This window comes from Gorilla gorilla, chromosome 17 (genome assembly GCF_029281585.2).
Source record: "Gorilla gorilla gorilla isolate KB3781 chromosome 17, NHGRI_mGorGor1-v2.1_pri, whole genome shotgun sequence".
Classification (NCBI taxonomy): domain Eukaryota; kingdom Metazoa; phylum Chordata; class Mammalia; order Primates; family Hominidae; genus Gorilla; species Gorilla gorilla.
In genome coordinates, this window is record NC_073241.2 from 106202104 (window position 1) to 106218219 (window position 16116).

Here is a 16116-nt window from a genome sequence, read left to right on the forward strand (position 1 = left end):
GGGTGAATCACCTGAGGTTGGGAGTTAGAGACCAGCCTGACCAACATGGTGAAACCCCGTCTCTACTAAATACAAAATTAGCCAGGCGTGGTGGCACATGCCTATAATCTCAGCTTCTCAGAAGGCTGAGGCAGGAGAATCGCTTGAACCCAGGAGGTGGAGGTTGCAGTGAGCTGAGATTGTGCCATTGCACTCCAGCCTGGGCAACAAGAGTGAAACTCTGTCTTAAAAAAAAGAGAAAAAGAGGGAGACGTTAATAACATTAAGCATGAAAAGAAAGAGTTTACACGAATACATACAGATACTGACAAAATTAGCATTGAAAGAACACCTGGGTAAAGGTGAACTTTTTTTTTTTTTTTTTTGAGACGGAGTCTTGCTCTGTCACTCAGGCTGGAGTGCAGTGACGTGATCTTGGCTCACTGCAACCTCCACCTCCCGGGTTAAAGCGATTCTTCTGCCTCAGCCTCCCAAGTAGCTGGGATTACAGGCACGCACCACCATGCCCAGGCTGGAGTGCAGTGGTGCGATCTCACCTCACTGCAACCTCCACCTCCCGGGTTCAAGCGATTCTCCTGCCTCAGCCTCCTGAGTAGCTGGGATTACAGGCACATGCCACCACACCCGGCTAAGTTTTATATTTTTAGTAGAGGCAAGGTTTCACCATGTTGGTCAGGCTGGTCTCTAACTCCTGACCTCGTGATCCACCCACCTCGGCCTCCCAAAGTGCTGGGATTGCAGGCGTGAACCACCGCACCCGGCGTCGTTTTTGTATTTTTAGTAGAGACAAGGTTTCACCATGTTGGTCAGGCTGGTCTTGAACCCCTGACCTCAGATGATCCACCTGCCTCGGCCTCCCAAAGTGTTGGATTACAGGCGTGAGCCTCCGCGCCCGGCCAGGTGAATCTGTTCTTGGAAAACAGTCTGCTGTAAGAATATGAGCGAACCGACACTATTAAGGACCATTTAATGAGTTTCTGAACAGATATTTATCATGTCACAGTTTATTTCCTACATTTATTATGGCAAATACCAAAGTTTTGGAATATAATTGTTTCATTGGAACTACTCATGCCTTTGATAATTGGGTACTTTGGCTTGGCTCCTAATTGAATCAACAGTCTTAGGCTTACATATTAGTATACATTGTTGTTGATAAAATCCAAATTTGTCTGTTGTTTTTACACTAGGCTGAAAGTAGCAACTGCGTTTTTTTTTTTTTTTTTTTTTGCCTGAGTTGGAGTTTCAGTCTTGTCATCCAGGCTGGAGTTCAATGGCGCGATCTCGGCTCACTGCAACCTCTACCTCCCAGGTTCAAGCCATTCTTCTGCCTCAGCCTCCTGAGTAGCTAGTATTACAGGCACGGGCCACCACGCCAGGCTGATTTTTTTTTTTTATTTTTAGTAGAGACAGGGTTTTGCCATGTTGGCCAGGTTGGTCTGAAACCCTTGACCTCAGGTGATCTGCCTGCCTCGGCCTCCCAAAGTGCTGGGATTACAGGCATGAGCCACCGTGCCTGGCCCAGCAACTGGGGTCTTATCTCAGAAGCCATTATCTTAAGAGGAGTGGAAGCAAAATTAATTAGGAGAGTATCCTGGATTATTAATTGAAAATTATTACTAGCTATGCCACTGGTTTAATTATGTGATTTTTACTAAGTGGCTTAATTTCTCTGGATGTTAGTTTTCTTATCCACAAGGGCATTGATAATATGACTGGCCTTTCCCCCACCCCGCATAAAGATTATTTATTTTATGTTTAATTCTTTTTTGTTAATACGTTATCACCATTCAACCTTCACCCGTGATAATTATGTACCTCTCCTTTACCAGCCCCCATTTCCAGTCAGATAGTTGCCTTTTTCACAGGGAACCAGTGCTACTTTTTTTCTGTGGTTTTACAGGAACATTTTTTGAATATACAAGCAAATGCATGGTGTATCTCTGCTCCACCCCCCTCAACTTTTTTTTTTTTTTTTTTTTTTAAGAAGTGATACCATAGCCTGGTGCGATGGCTGACACCTGTAATCCCAGCACTTTGGGAGGCCAAGGTGGGCAGCTCAGCTGAGGTAGGGAGTTCAAGACCAGTCTGACCAACATGGAGAAACCCCATGTCTACTAAAAATACAAAATTAGCTGGGTGTGGTGGCGCATGCCTGTAATCCCAGCTACTTGGGAGGCTGAGGCAGGAGAATCGCTTGAACCCGGGAGGCGGAGGTTGTGGTGAGCAGAGATCGCGCCATTGCACTCCAGCCTGGGCAACAAGAGTGAAACTCTGTCTCAAAAAAAAAAAAAAAAAAAAGCCATACCATTCAGAACATATTACTTTTCCTGTTGAATACAGGTTAGGGATGAATTTTCCATATGAGTTACATTTCATTTCCATTTGAGTACCCACTTATGAGTAAATACATTTGAATAGATAATTGGTAAAATTCAGAAAGGGCAGGAGTCTTCTCTGGCTCTCCCAACTTCTCAGTGCAGGTGCTTTTGAGTGACAGGTGAGAGCTCCTTCTTGGAAGAAAGCAGGTGCCTGTGGCTGGTGCTGTTACCCAGTCCGAGCATTTGGCTTTCTGAGGGACTCTGCAAAGAAAATAATGCAGACTTATTTCAGCCGGCTCCTGGGAACAACCACATGGCCCAGGTATGTGTGTATAAAATAAGAATAGTCAAAGGGTACTTAACAAGCTGGAAAAAGATTAAATCTAACGTAGGCAGTTTTGAGGTGGAGGGCATGAGCCGGTGAGGCTGAAAGGTGGGAATCAGATAAACTGGTTTTGGGAGCTTCAGACAACTGGGAAGAGGTTAAAAAAAAAAAAAAGCTATTAGGGCCTATCTATTTCCAAATATTTAATGTGTATTTGTTAGGTACACATTACATGCCAGGCTTTGTGAAGCAAAAAGGGCTCCAGGATCCAGACACTTCAGAGTTTCACCTGATAAAGTCCAGCTGTGTTAAAACCTGAACGCTGACAAATGTGGCAGGAGCGGTAGAAACAGGGAAAAAAGTAGAAGGGAGTTTTAAATAAAAGAAGAGGCCGGGCACAGTGGCTCACGCCTGTAATCCCAGCACTTTGGGAGGCAGAGGTGGGCGGATCACGAGGTCAGGAGTTCGAGACCATCCTGACTAACACAGTGAAACCCATCTCTACTAAAAATACAAAAATTAGCCCGGCGTGGTGGCGTGCGCCTGTAGTCCCAGCTACTCAGGAGGCTGAGGCAGGAGAATCACTTGAACCTGGGAAGTGGAGGTTGCAGTGAGCCAAGATTGCACCACTGCACTCCAGCCTGGGCTACAGAGGGAGACTCCGTCTCAAAAAAAAAAAAAAAAAAAAAAAAAAAAAAGAAGTAAAGAAGAGGCCGGGCGCAGTGGCTCACGCCTGTAATCCCAACACAGGGAAGAAGGTAGAAGGGAGTTTTAAATAAAAGTAAAGAAGAGGCTGGGCGCAGTGGTTCACGCCTGTAATACGAGCACAAGGAAGAAGGTAGAAGGGAGTTTTAAATTAAAGAAGAGGCCGGGTGCAGTGTCTCACGCCTGTAATCCCAGCACTTTGGGAGGCCAAGGCGGCGTCAGGAGTTCGAGACCAGCCTAACCAATGTGGCGAAACCCTGTCTCTATGAAAAATGCAAAAATTAGCCAGGCATGGTGGCACATACCTGTAATCCCAGCTACTCTAGAGACTGATGCAGGAGAATTGCTTGAATCTGGGAGGTGGAGGTTGCAGTGAGTGGAGATCACACCAGTGAACTCTAGCCTGAGTGACAGAGTGAGACTCCATCTCAAAAAAAAAAAAAAAGGAAAAGTAGAGAAAGGGTGGTAGAGATGACCTAAAGCGGTAGCAATTTGGAGTGGCCTGATGCCTGTCAGGTGTTCCAGGCATACTTGTGACGACAGCATCTGGTCTCAGGATGAGAGGGTGGGAGCAGTGTGGGTGCCTGGCCAGGGGGCTGTTGTCTTAGAGGAATAGGGGGTGACGGAGTAGGGTTCTGAGGGTGGTGCACACTGACAGCAGAGTGAGGAGGATCAACCATATGTTAGAACGATTTTTATTCAAAATGTAAAAACAAAAACATAAAAAGCTTGGGGGTTAGGTCAGTTATTTTAGAAAGTACTCAGAAACTGAAACTGTTATATCTCTCATTTTAATATGAAATATATCATTAAGATGTAACAGATTTTAAATGCACAGTGCTTAAGAGTTTGTCATAAGAGGCCAATTTGAGTTAAATCCATGGAATGCTATAAATGCAATAAGTTTTGTTGGAACTCGGCATCCAGTAGACATTTCGTATAAATCAATGTAGGGTCTCTAGGTGGGGAATAAAAGACCTTTGCCATTAAGATTTAGCTGGTTAGCCTGATTGCTGGGCCTGATCGGGGAAGAAGAGCAATTTTTAAGATAGCTTATCTGGTGCCAAGTCATGACAGACCAGGCCTGAATACAGTCATGGAATAGCAGGATTATGGAGTGATGGGTAGGGCATTGAATAAAGAGATGGCCGTGGTCCTAAGTTATTGGCAGGCCCTTGTCCTAGTAGCTACAGGAAACATTGTCTTATTTATTCCGCACAACTGTGAGATAGGCTTTCTTATTTTTGGGGTGGTAGACTGCTATTATTCTATTTAGAATATTTATGTAAAGCCTTAAACTGATTTTGAAACTAGTCTCTACTTAAGGCAAACAAAGCTGCTCATTTTCTGATCATTGGGCAATCAGTTTTTGTTTAATTTTGATAGTTTAAAGTTCTTGGTAGCAGAAAGGGTGAATAATTAAAGCAAACAGTGGTCATATTTTTATGTGTGAGGTGGCTGTGTGGGTAAACTGCCTTGGAATTCTACATATGCACCCCCTGTGTATAGTGAACTCTTACAGTGACCTACCCTCTCTGTCTTCTTAGGGGGCAGAAACATGTAGCTGAAAAGTACTGTTCTAGATCTTAGATTTGATAACAGTTCAACGCAGGCAGCTTTGTGCATATTTTGGTATGTGTGTTTGTGCATGAGTGGCAGAGAATACCTATTCTGACTTGGGAGGCATTAGGAATGTCTGCTGCTAAAAACCTCAAGTCCTTCTTTTAGCTGTCTTTAAAAAAAATGCAGCTGGGGCTGGGCACGGTGGCTCATGCCTATAATCCCAGCACTTTGGGAGGCAGAGGCGGGTGGATCACGAGGTCAGGAGCTCGAGACCAGCCTGACCAACATGGTGAAACCCCGTCTCTACTAAAAATACAAAAATTAGCCAGGCGTGGTGGCGCACACCTGTAATCCCATCTACTTGGGAGGCTGAGGCAGGAGAATCACTTGAACCCGGGAGGTGAAGGTTGCAGTGAGCGGAGATCGCGCCATTGCACTCCAGCCTGTGCAACAGAGTGAGACTCCATCTTAAAAAAAAAAAAAATTAGCTATCCCCCAGAAGGCCATCCCATGAAGAGGCGGTCATTCATTTGATCACGTTTCTTTGATCTCTGGTCCCCTAATGGATTTGATGACCTCTGTGGCTGCAGAGACCCCTGCACAATGGAGGTGTGTGGAGACGTGTGCATATGTGCAGGTGTGGGTATGCTGTTCCAGCAGGGTCCACAGTCTCCTGCAGCCTGGCTGGGGCTCCTTTCAGTTAAAAGCCCTTATCTAAGGATGCATTAATTAAGGACTATCTCTTTTTAAAAAATAGAGACAGTCTTGCTATATTGCCCAGACTGGTCTCAAACTCCTGGCCTCAAGCAGTTCTTCTGCCTCCACCTTCCAAAGTGCTGGCATTACAGGCATGAGCCACCATGCCCAGCCAGGATGCATTAATTTGATAGACCTCGTTCTGAACAACAGATACTCTGGGGACCAGAAATTTGAATGAACTTGAAGGCATGATGGACCAAAGGTGTTATTTGAGGCCTGGGACACTGCCCAGAAAGGGCTGACTTTGAGCAGAAGGAAAGCAAGCGAAGTGGGGACAGTGGAGGCCACCACGTCCTGGCAGGAAGGTGTCAGGGTGGAAGGTGCTTCCGCAGAGCGAAGGGAACTGGCTCCCTGTACAAAGGTGTGCCCCTAGGTAGAGCAAGAGTCTAGACCGCCATTGGGTTTCAAAATTATGCTCAGTGTGGAAACTAAACCATGTTGTTGTTTTTAAACAATTTTCCAGTCATACTTTAATTTGAATTATTGTTTTAAGTTTGTGTCTGAACCAAATTAATTCTGTGTTATATCACTGTTTGGAAGAAGAGACTTACCGAAATAATTATTATTTTTTGAGTTTGTTAACGTGCAGAGTCTTGCTTCTTAAGATAACTCTTTTTCTGGAAAATTCTTAATTCATAAGTAAAGCAACAACATTTTTCTTTTCTTTTTTTTTTTTTTGAGACCCAGCCTCCCTCTGTTGCCCAGGCTGAAGTGCAGTGGTGCAATCTCGGCTCACTGCAACCTCTGCCTCCTGGGTTCAAGCGATTCTCCTGCCTCAGCCTCCCTTGTAGCTGGGATTACAGGCGTGCGCCATCAAGCCCAGCTAATTTTTGTATTTTTTGCAGAGGGGGTATCACTATGTTGGCCAGGCTGGTCTCAAACTCCTGACCTCTGGTGATCCACCCACCTTGGGCTCCCAGAGTGTTGGAATTACAGGCATGAGCCACTGTGCCCGGCCTCGACATCATTTTTCAATTTTAGATGTATAGTCCATATCTCCTAGGGTTTTATCTATCAATTTCAGTTAATTCCTTCTCATTTTGGGGCAACATATTAAGTAGTTTCAACATAGAGGCTGTGAAAATTGTTTTATCATCCTGAGATAGCTTTTTAATTTTGCATTTCAGAAATTAAGTTGAGCTCTTTTATTAATGTACTCAGGCTTTAGGTTAAAACACTTGTAACTGTGTTCTGAAAACCCAATTTTCAACAGACATTTTATTTGTCTCTTCCTAACCTCGAAGCTATTTCTTACCATACTACACAGTTTTCCAAGGGAATTGTATATCAATTGCTAGGGTCCCAACAATCATTTTATTTTATTTTATTTATTTTTATTTATTAATTTTTTTTTGAGGCAGAGTCTCGCTCTGTCACCCAGGCTGGAGTGCAGTGGCGCGATCTCAGCTCACTGCAAGCTTGGCCTCCCAGGTTCACGCCTTTCTCCTGCCTCAGCCTCCCGAGTAGCTGGGACTACAGGCGCCCACCACCACGCCCGGCTGATTTTTTCTGTGTGTTTTTAGTAGAGACAGGGTTTCACCGTGTTAGCCAGGATGGTCTTGATCTCCTGACTTCGTGATCCACCCACCTTGGCCTCCCGCCTCCCAAAGTGCTGGGACTACAGGCGTGAGCCCCTGCGCCTGGCCCCAACAATCATTTGATTTGGGCCTGGGAAGTCCTAAAACATTTGCTGTTAGTTTTAGTGTAGAAATTTTGGAAGTATGGTCTTTGAACAGGATGTGAATATAGTTAAGAATAAATAGAATAAAAATTATGCATATCTTTTTCTTAGTAGACTCACTTTTTATGTATGAAGTTGCAGTCTTTTGAATTGCATTGTATTTCTTGAAGCCGGAATTTGCCTTTTCTCAAGGTTCTGCGGAATAATGTTTGCAGCTGTTGCTGACTTCCTCCACCCTGTCCCTGTGCCCCTCCCATGTGGGCTTCACCTACCTCCTGTCTTTTCGAATCTCCAGGTCCTTGCTACAAGGCAGATTCAACCTTCGGCCAGGAGACTTTTGGCAGAAATGGGAACTGCAGGCTGTTTTCTCAAAACAAAGATTTCAAGGTCTATAGAACATTTCAAGTGCCTGTGTTTATCACACAAACTCTTGAGAACAAGGGGCTTTCTTGAGCTACTTGGTTCTTCAGCTTACCCTGTACTCTACTCCCAAGTTTCTGAAGTCTAATATTTTTGCATCAAATTTGATACAAATAGCTGTGTGCAACATATTTCTGGTCTTCACATAGCAAAGTATATTACGTATTTATGTCCAAATTATAACACTTGAAGTATATTTATTTTTAAAAATTGTAGAGATTTAGGGCATCTTTATTTTATGGCATTTTTGACAAGTTTTGTGATTATTCTGTGATATGTTATTTGTCATATAGAGTCTTATTTGAAAATACTTTTAAGTTAAAAGCACTTTACCTGGGTGGGTTTATAGAAACTCTTTGTAAAAATTGAGGATTGTCTGAGGCATTGCAGTCTTGTCTTCCTGAACCTCCTAAGCCATGTCTATATATGAGAGAGCAAAGGTTTTATTTTTAAGAGACAGGGTCTTGCTCTGTGGCCCAGACTGGGGTGCAGTGGTGGGATCATCGGTCACTACACCCCGAAACTCTTGGACTCAAGAGATCCTTCCACCTCAGCCTCCCGAATAGGTAGGACTACAAATACGTGCCGCCATGCCTAGCTAATTTTTTAGTAGAGATGGGGTCTCACTGTGTTGCTCAGGCTGGTCTTGAACTCCAGGCCTCAGGCAATTCTCCTGCCTTGTCTTCCCCAAGTGCTGAAATAAAAGGCATGAGCCACTGTGCGTGGCAGTTTTTCTTTTTTACTTAATCTTGTTTTGCAGCAGTTTTGAGACACTGAGTTTGTGAATTAGCATTTAAAGGCTTTAATATTTCTACTAGAGTTTTGTTTACTGAGTGATTTAAGATACTGGAGTTTTGTTTACTGAGTGATTTAAGAAACAATGTGGATTATTGATGAAATCTTAAAGTGATTTGGAGGTGAAATGCGTCAGTGGTTTGTAGTGACTTTGAAACACTATACAGTAGGTTCACATGGTTTAAAAAGCATCATTATGGCTTTTGTGTGTTTTGGTGTGTGTGGCTGTGAAGCCTCAGGAATTTAGTTTAAGCTTCTGAAAAGCCCACCAATATGTATTTAGAATTCTGTTGTCCCATATCTTAGTCATCTCAATGTTTCTCATTTCTGACTTTAAAACATGTCAATTAAAAAAATTCAGTATATCATTAATTTCATCTAAAATGTCACATAAATCTCTGACATAATTTGGTTTTTAAACAATAACCAATAATTTGGTTTTATTTATGTGATGAGAATAACAACTGGTATTTATTGTCTATACTTATGCAATTTTATAGATGGAGTTTTAACATTGAATGCGGAGAACACTAATTATGCCTATCAAGTTCCAAACTTCCATAAATGTGAAATCTGTCTACTATCTTTTCCAAAAGAATCCCAGTTTCAACGCCACATGAGGGATCACGAGCGAAATGACAAGGTATGTATTTTCAAAGGTGATGTCAGGAATGTGAGCGTTGAAACTGGAGGTATTGTAAAAATGAACAAGTAAAATCAAAACTTTTATTTTAATTTAGGTTCCTAAGTAGTAGAACATTTTATATTCTACAAATAAATATTTTGGCCTTTTTAAAAGTTGCAGTTGTATTCCTAGCTATTATTTGATAAGGCGAGAGAGTGAGAGCTTGTCCTGGTGAATCTGTATATTGAAGTTACTTATTTGTGGACAAATAATTGTTTAAAAAATATGACTTTTTAAAAGTAGTTTCAATTTCCTGTATGACTGAACACAGAAGTGGTGTGTTTTGAAGTATTTTTCTCCAGTGGGGAGTTTTATCTTTAAGTGATCTTGCATTTGAAAATCGTATTCTAGATGTTTTAGGTTGTGTTTCAGGAGGGAGCAAATACTAAATACTATCTTAAATAGAAATTTGAACTCTTTTTTGCAGTACCTCTTGTGGGATATGTCAAGAATTTTAGTGCCTTAATGGAATGATTTTCCTGATAGATGGAAAGTGACAGTTAAAACTATAATTAAAAAAGTGATTGTCAACTTTTCTCTAGGTAGGAGCATGTAAGCTAGTGAGCCATTTGAGACCGGAAAAACACCAGGGACCTCCTTTAGAGAACAGGATGTGACCATCTCAGGCTTGACTTTCAGCACAAATGGTGCTGCTGTAGCTATGATAATATAATATAAATATAATATACCAGTATGCGCCAGTATTATTTTCTCAGGTTCGACAATTTGAAGATACTGACTTATTCCTCATTAGGATCTTGTTACTTCAGAGATAAATACCAGTGATTATCTTTTTACAAGTGAATAGCAGAATACCTTCCATTATGGGAAAATCTTAGACCTAGATAAGCAAACTCTGTTAAAATCTAGTAAAATTTTTTATGATTATTTTACCTGAAGTGTTTTTTTTTTTTTTTTTTTTTTTTTTGAGATGGAGTTTCACTCTGTTGCCCAGCCTGGAGAGTGGCACCGTCTTGGCTCACTGCAACCTCCTTCTCCCAGGTTCAAGTGAATCTCATGCCTCAGCTTCCCGAGTAGCTGGGATTACAGGCACGCACCACCATGCCTGGCTCATTTTTATGGTTTTAGTAGAGATGGGCTTTCGCCGTGTTGGCCAGGCTGGTCTCGAACTCCTGACCTCAGGGTGATCCGCCTGCCTCAGCCTCCCAAAGTGCTGGGATTACAGGTGTGAGCCACCACCCCCGGCCTGCTTGAAGTGATTTTGTTTATAATGATGGATTTGGTCAGAAATAGAAGGGAAAAATCCAACTTAATGAGTTGAAATTTTTCAGAGACTACAATCCAATGAATTTATACGCAGCTTTTTCTTTCTTTTTTTTTTTTTAAAAAGCTTCATCATAAACTTTATTATTTCAATGAATAGAAGAGTTTGACAGAAAATGTTTGGAAGAAAACATTGAGAATACATTATTAGAATATGTTTCTCTCTCTCTGTGTTCATTTTACAGCGGTATCCATACACACTTACAAACGGCAAATGTAAGCATGCATACTTAGACGTTCAACACAAACCCATGTCATGCAAACACATGGAGAAAGAAACTTTTTTTTTTTTTTTTTTGAGAGAGAGTCTCACCCTCTTGCCCAGGCTGGAATGCAGTAGTGCAATCTTGGCTCATTGCAACCTTGGCCTCCCAGGTTCAAGTGATTCTCTTGCCTCGGCCTCCCAAAGTGCTGGGATTACAGGCGTGAGCCACCGTGCCTGGGCACAGAAATATGTTTTAATAACATGTTTTAAAGGTTATCTTTGAAAGGTGTTTCATTGTCAAACACTTATACTCACTGAAAGAAAACAGCTTATATACAGCATTTCTTATTAGAAATATTTCTTTTGTGTATGTATGTGTTTTCATCCTTACAATCCTTTCAGTAATTCTGTCAGGTGCTTTACTGTGTTTATTTTGGATTTATTGACTTAAGAGCCAGAGGAGACTTCAGAAGTTTCTGTAGATTGTCTGTACATTATGGTACTTGTTAATATTTTCATTTATTGAACAAGCATCTGTGAAAAGATTGTATTTCAGTGGCTTCTTCACTTTTTTCTCCAAATAGCCACATCGATGTGACCAGTGCCCCCAAACATTTAATGTTGAATTCAACCTGACACTTCATAAATGCACCCACAGCGGGGAAGATCCTACCTGCCCTGTGTGTAACAAGAAATTCTCCAGAGTGGCTAGTCTCAAAGCGCATATTATGCTACATGAAAAGGAAGAGGTAATCGTCATCATTTTGCATATACTTTGTTAACTGATTGTTAAAATACATCTGATCATGAGTCAGGAGGATTTTAGATATAAACTTGTTTTGAAAGCCTTTTGTGTAGATTTCAAGGAGTGAATTGTCATTAGATTTGCCTTGACACCAGTTGACTGATAAGACATTTTATTTTCTGGCCCTGTCAATGCCTTAGGATAGAGACATTTTAATGTGTAGTATATTTGAAGGATCAAAGTATATCCACATTGGCTGGCAGAGGCTCCTCCTGGTGCCTCACCCTCCTCTTTGTAAACAGAAACTAACATTTATACGATTCTGCCGTGGCCAAAAGTAACTTTTCTGCTTTGAAGATGGTAGAATCTCCTTGCTTGCTCCTGGGTCCTCTGACCTGTGAGAATCTGAGGGAAGAGAATCATTTCATGATGGCCCAAAGCAGCTTATACACCAAAGTGACCACACCTGGGAGCTCCACAGGCCCAATGTCTAGGACAGCTTTAAGGATGACAGGCCACAGTGCTGGGTTGGGGGCTGAATCTAAAGTGCCAATGGCTATTGCTTAAAAAATATGCTCCTCCTTGGTCAGGTGCAGTGGCTCATGCCTGTTATCCCAGTGTTTGGGAAGCTGAGATAGGAAAATTGTTTGAGGCCAGGAGTTTGAAACCAGCCTGGACAACATAGTGAGACCCCATCTCTACCAAAAAGAAAAAGAAAAAGAAAACCTTCTCTGAACTCCCCCTTTGCATTATTACTGTAGAAAATTAGGAAGATACAAAAAGTTAAAGGAGAAAGTCATCTCTAATTCTGAGATAATTACTGATAACTATTTGGTATATTTTCTTCCGGAGACAGAAAAACACAGTATTGAAATTGCATATTCAGACGATCCCTGACTGAAGATGGTTTAGACTTAATGTTTTTTGATTTTACAGTGGTGTGAAAGCAAACACATTTCTTAGAAACCTTACTTCTCTTGTGATGTTAGGCAGAGGCAATGAACTGCAACTCCCTGTCAGCCACACGCTTTTGGCTTGTGATATTTCCAATTCACCATGGGTTTATCACGATGTAATCCCATTGTAAATCAGTGAGCACCTGTATAAAATTTACATTGTGAAAGCTGACTTCACACTTTCTGTTTTTTGTTTTTTTTTTTGAGATGGAGTTTCGCTTTTGTTGCCCAGGCTGGAGTGCAATGGCGCCATCTTAACTCACTTCAACCTCCGCCTCCTGGGTTCAAAAGATTCTTGTGCCATAGCCTCCTGAACAGCTGGGATTACAGGTACCTGCCACCAGGCCTGGCTAATTTTTGTATTTTTAGTAGAGATAGGGTTTCACCATGTTGGCCAAGCTGGTCTTGAACTCCTGACCTCAAGTGATCCACCTGCCATGGCCTCCCAAAATACTGGGATTACGGGTGTGAGCCACCGCACCCGGCCTGACTTCATATTTTCTACGTGATTTTGGATCCTGTTTTTATCAATGTCTTTACTTTTTATTTTAAAGTAATTTATTTTTATCTCTTAACATCTTATAATACAAGTAATGCATATTTATTTTGGAAAAAAATTAGTTATAAAGGTAACATTAAAACCACCCATAGTGGACTTTAACAAAGCTGAACACATAGAAACAGCAAAGTGGTGGTTACCAGAGGCTGGGGGATAGGGGGATTGGGGAGCTGTTGGTCAAAGGCCACAGTATTTCAGTTAGACGGGAGGAGTAAGTTCAAGAGATCTGTTGTACATCATGGGGACTAAGTTAATAAGAATACATTGTATGTTTGAAAATTGCTGGCTGGGCATGGTGGCTCACGTCTGTAATCCCAGCACTTTGGGAGGTCGAGGCGGGCAGATCACTTGAGGTCAGGAGTTCAAGACCAGCCTGGCCAACATGGTGAAACCCTGTCTCTATTAAAAATACAAAAATTAGCCAGGCATGGTGGCAGGCCCTATAATCCCAGCTACTCAGGAGGCTAAGGCGGGAGAATCACTTGAACCCAGGAGGTGGAGGTTGCAGTGAGCTGAGATCATGCTAGTGCACTCCAGCCTGGGCAACAGAGCAAGACTCTGTCTTTAAAAAAAAAAAAGAAAAGAAAAGAAAAAGAAAATTGCTGTGAGAGTAGATTTTAAGTGTTCTCTCCATAAGAAATATATATGTGAGATAACGCATGCAAAACAGGTTGATTTAGCCATTCCTCAACATATACCAAAACATCATGTGGTACACCATAAATATGTACAGTTTTACTTATCAATTTAAAAATCAATTAGTTAAAAACATTATAAGAAAGAAAACATGCTATGTGGAGAGAATGCATTTGTGGTATTTCAAACTTTTTTCTGTACATGCTTTTCTTAATAGTTTATGTTTAAAATAGTTTTTTAAATACAAAAATAGGATTATATCATTATACAGACTACTTTTGTAACCTACCTTTTTCCATAATATATTGTAAATACATGCTCCCTCTTTTCACTCATCATCAAAGTTATCACTCATTATCAAATATTAATATTTTAAATTATTAAAATCTGCAGTATCTTGGGTGGGTGTGGCAGCTCATGCTTGTAATTCGAGCACTTTGGGAGACCGAGGCGCTTGAGCTCAGGAGTTTGAGACTAGCCTGGGCAACATAGACTGTCACTACAAAAAAAAAAAGTCTTTGGCATCTGGATTTAGCATAGTAAAATTTAATAATTTTCATCATTGTTTAACATTTACATTGTTTATATTTTTTAATATTGTAAGTAATATATCTTTGCATATGAATCTTCTTATGCATCTTTAATTATTTCCTTAGGATGGATTCCTACAGTTAGATTAATTGAATTAACAAATAAGACTTTTTTCCCCCAAGTTCTTTATAGAATGCCATATGACATTCTAGAAAGTACATGCCAATTCAACACCTTCTCTTGCAGAGTTTAGGAATGCCTGTGTCACTTATCAATAGTGCTATTCAAAAATGGCTATAGTTATATTTATATTTTTATTTATTTTTGGAGGGAGAAGAGTCATGTTCTGTCCCCCAGGTTGTAGTACAGTGGCGTGATCTCAGCTCAGTGCAGCCTTCGCCTCCCAGGTTCAAGTGATTCTCCTGCCTCAGCCTCCCAGGTAGCTGGGATTACAGGCGCCCCACCATATCCAGCTAATTTTTATATTTTTAGTAGAGACGGGGTTTCGCCATGTTGGCCAGGCTAGTCTTGAACTCCTGACCTCGAGTGATCTGCCCACCTCAGCCTCCCAGAGTGCTGGGATTACAGGTATGATCCATTGTGCCTGGCCAGTTTAATTTCTTAAAAGCAGAAAATGTATTAAATAATGGTGTATTAATATATTTTGGAATAAATCCTACGTGCACACGGTAAGAAATCAAACAATAGAGAAGGCTATAGAGAGCAAAAAGTTACGTCTCCTTTGGGTTCCTAAGTTCCAGTTTTGCTCCTCAGAAACAACTTTCATTAGCAGTTTCTTCTGTATCCTTCCAGGGACATTCTATGCCTATACACATCTCCTCTGTACCCTTATTAGTCAACCCATAATATTCTGTGCCTTTTCATCAGTTAACTATGTGTCTTAAGTGTAATTCCACATCTGTTAATCAGAGAGCTGTCGCTTTCTTTTTAACAGGTGCATGGTATTATATTGTTTAAATGTGTATCATAATTAGGATATGTTAGGCATATAGGTTGTTTCCAGCCTTTTCCAGACAAAGCTGTGGTGATCAAATATTTTTGTCGATGTTTGAGTTCTCAAGATGGGCAGTGTGGTATCCCAGAGGACATTTGGTTATCACTGTTGTGGGGCTGGGCGTGGGTGGGGTGCTTCTGTTATCTTGTGAGTAGAGGATGCTGTCGAACACCCTGCAGTGCCCAGCACAGCCTCCATTGCTACGAGTGACCTGGCCCAGAACATCAGTAGTGTGAGGTTGAGGAAACCCTGGGTTAATAGAAATGTGAGATATATTCCTGCAAATGGAGTTGTTAGGTCAAAGGATATGTGAATTCAAAATTTTGATATTGTCAAATTGTTTTCCAAAGAGATTTTGTCAGTTTATCCTCCAGCCAATAAATGGTGTATAAGATTGCTCATTTCTTCATACCATTTTCTTTCTCTTTAAAAAAATTATTACTTAAAAAAAAATAGAAATCAGATCTCACCATGTTGCCCAGGCTGCTCTTGAACTCCTGGTCTCAAGTAGTGGTTGGATTATAGGCGTGAGCCACTGTGCCCAGCCCATTTTCTTTTCTTTTTTTTTTTTGAGATAGAGTTTTGCTCTGTTGCCCAGGCCAGAGGCACAATCTCAACCCACTGCAACCTCTGCCTCCCGAGTTCAAGCGATTCTCCTGCCTCAGCCTCCTGAGTAGCTGGAATTATAGGCACCTGCCACCACGCCTGGCTCATTTTTGTATTTTTAGTAGAGTTGGGGCTTTGCCATGTTGGCCAGGCTGGTCTCAAACTCCTGACCTCAGGTGATCCACCCGCCTTGGCCTCCCAAAGTGCTGAGATTACAGGCATGAGCCGCTGCACCTGGCCAGCCATACCATTTTCAATACTCTGTGTAAAAGTTGTCTCCTCCAATCTGGTAATTTAAAGATAGTATGTTTTTGTTTTAAATTAT

At 41.4% G+C, this 16116-nt stretch overlaps 1 protein-coding gene across 5 annotated transcripts in view; it reads left to right on the plus strand.

The window, feature by feature from the left end:
* The window catches only part of ZNF236 (zinc finger protein 236), a 147868-nt gene that overhangs the window by 18286 nt on the left and 113466 nt on the right, over positions 1-16116 (plus strand). For 4 of the 5 annotated variants that reach the window (XM_019014241.4, XM_055368266.2, XM_055368267.2 and 1 more), the window contains exons 2-3: positions 9070-9212; positions 11328-11492. The exons of the other annotated variant lie outside the window; for it this stretch is intronic. In XM_019014241.4, the coding sequence (XP_018869786.3) occupies positions 9070-9212; positions 11328-11492 (308 nt within the window). The remainder of the gene's footprint in view (positions 1-9069; positions 9213-11327; positions 11493-16116) is intronic. 5 annotated transcript variants of the gene reach the window in all.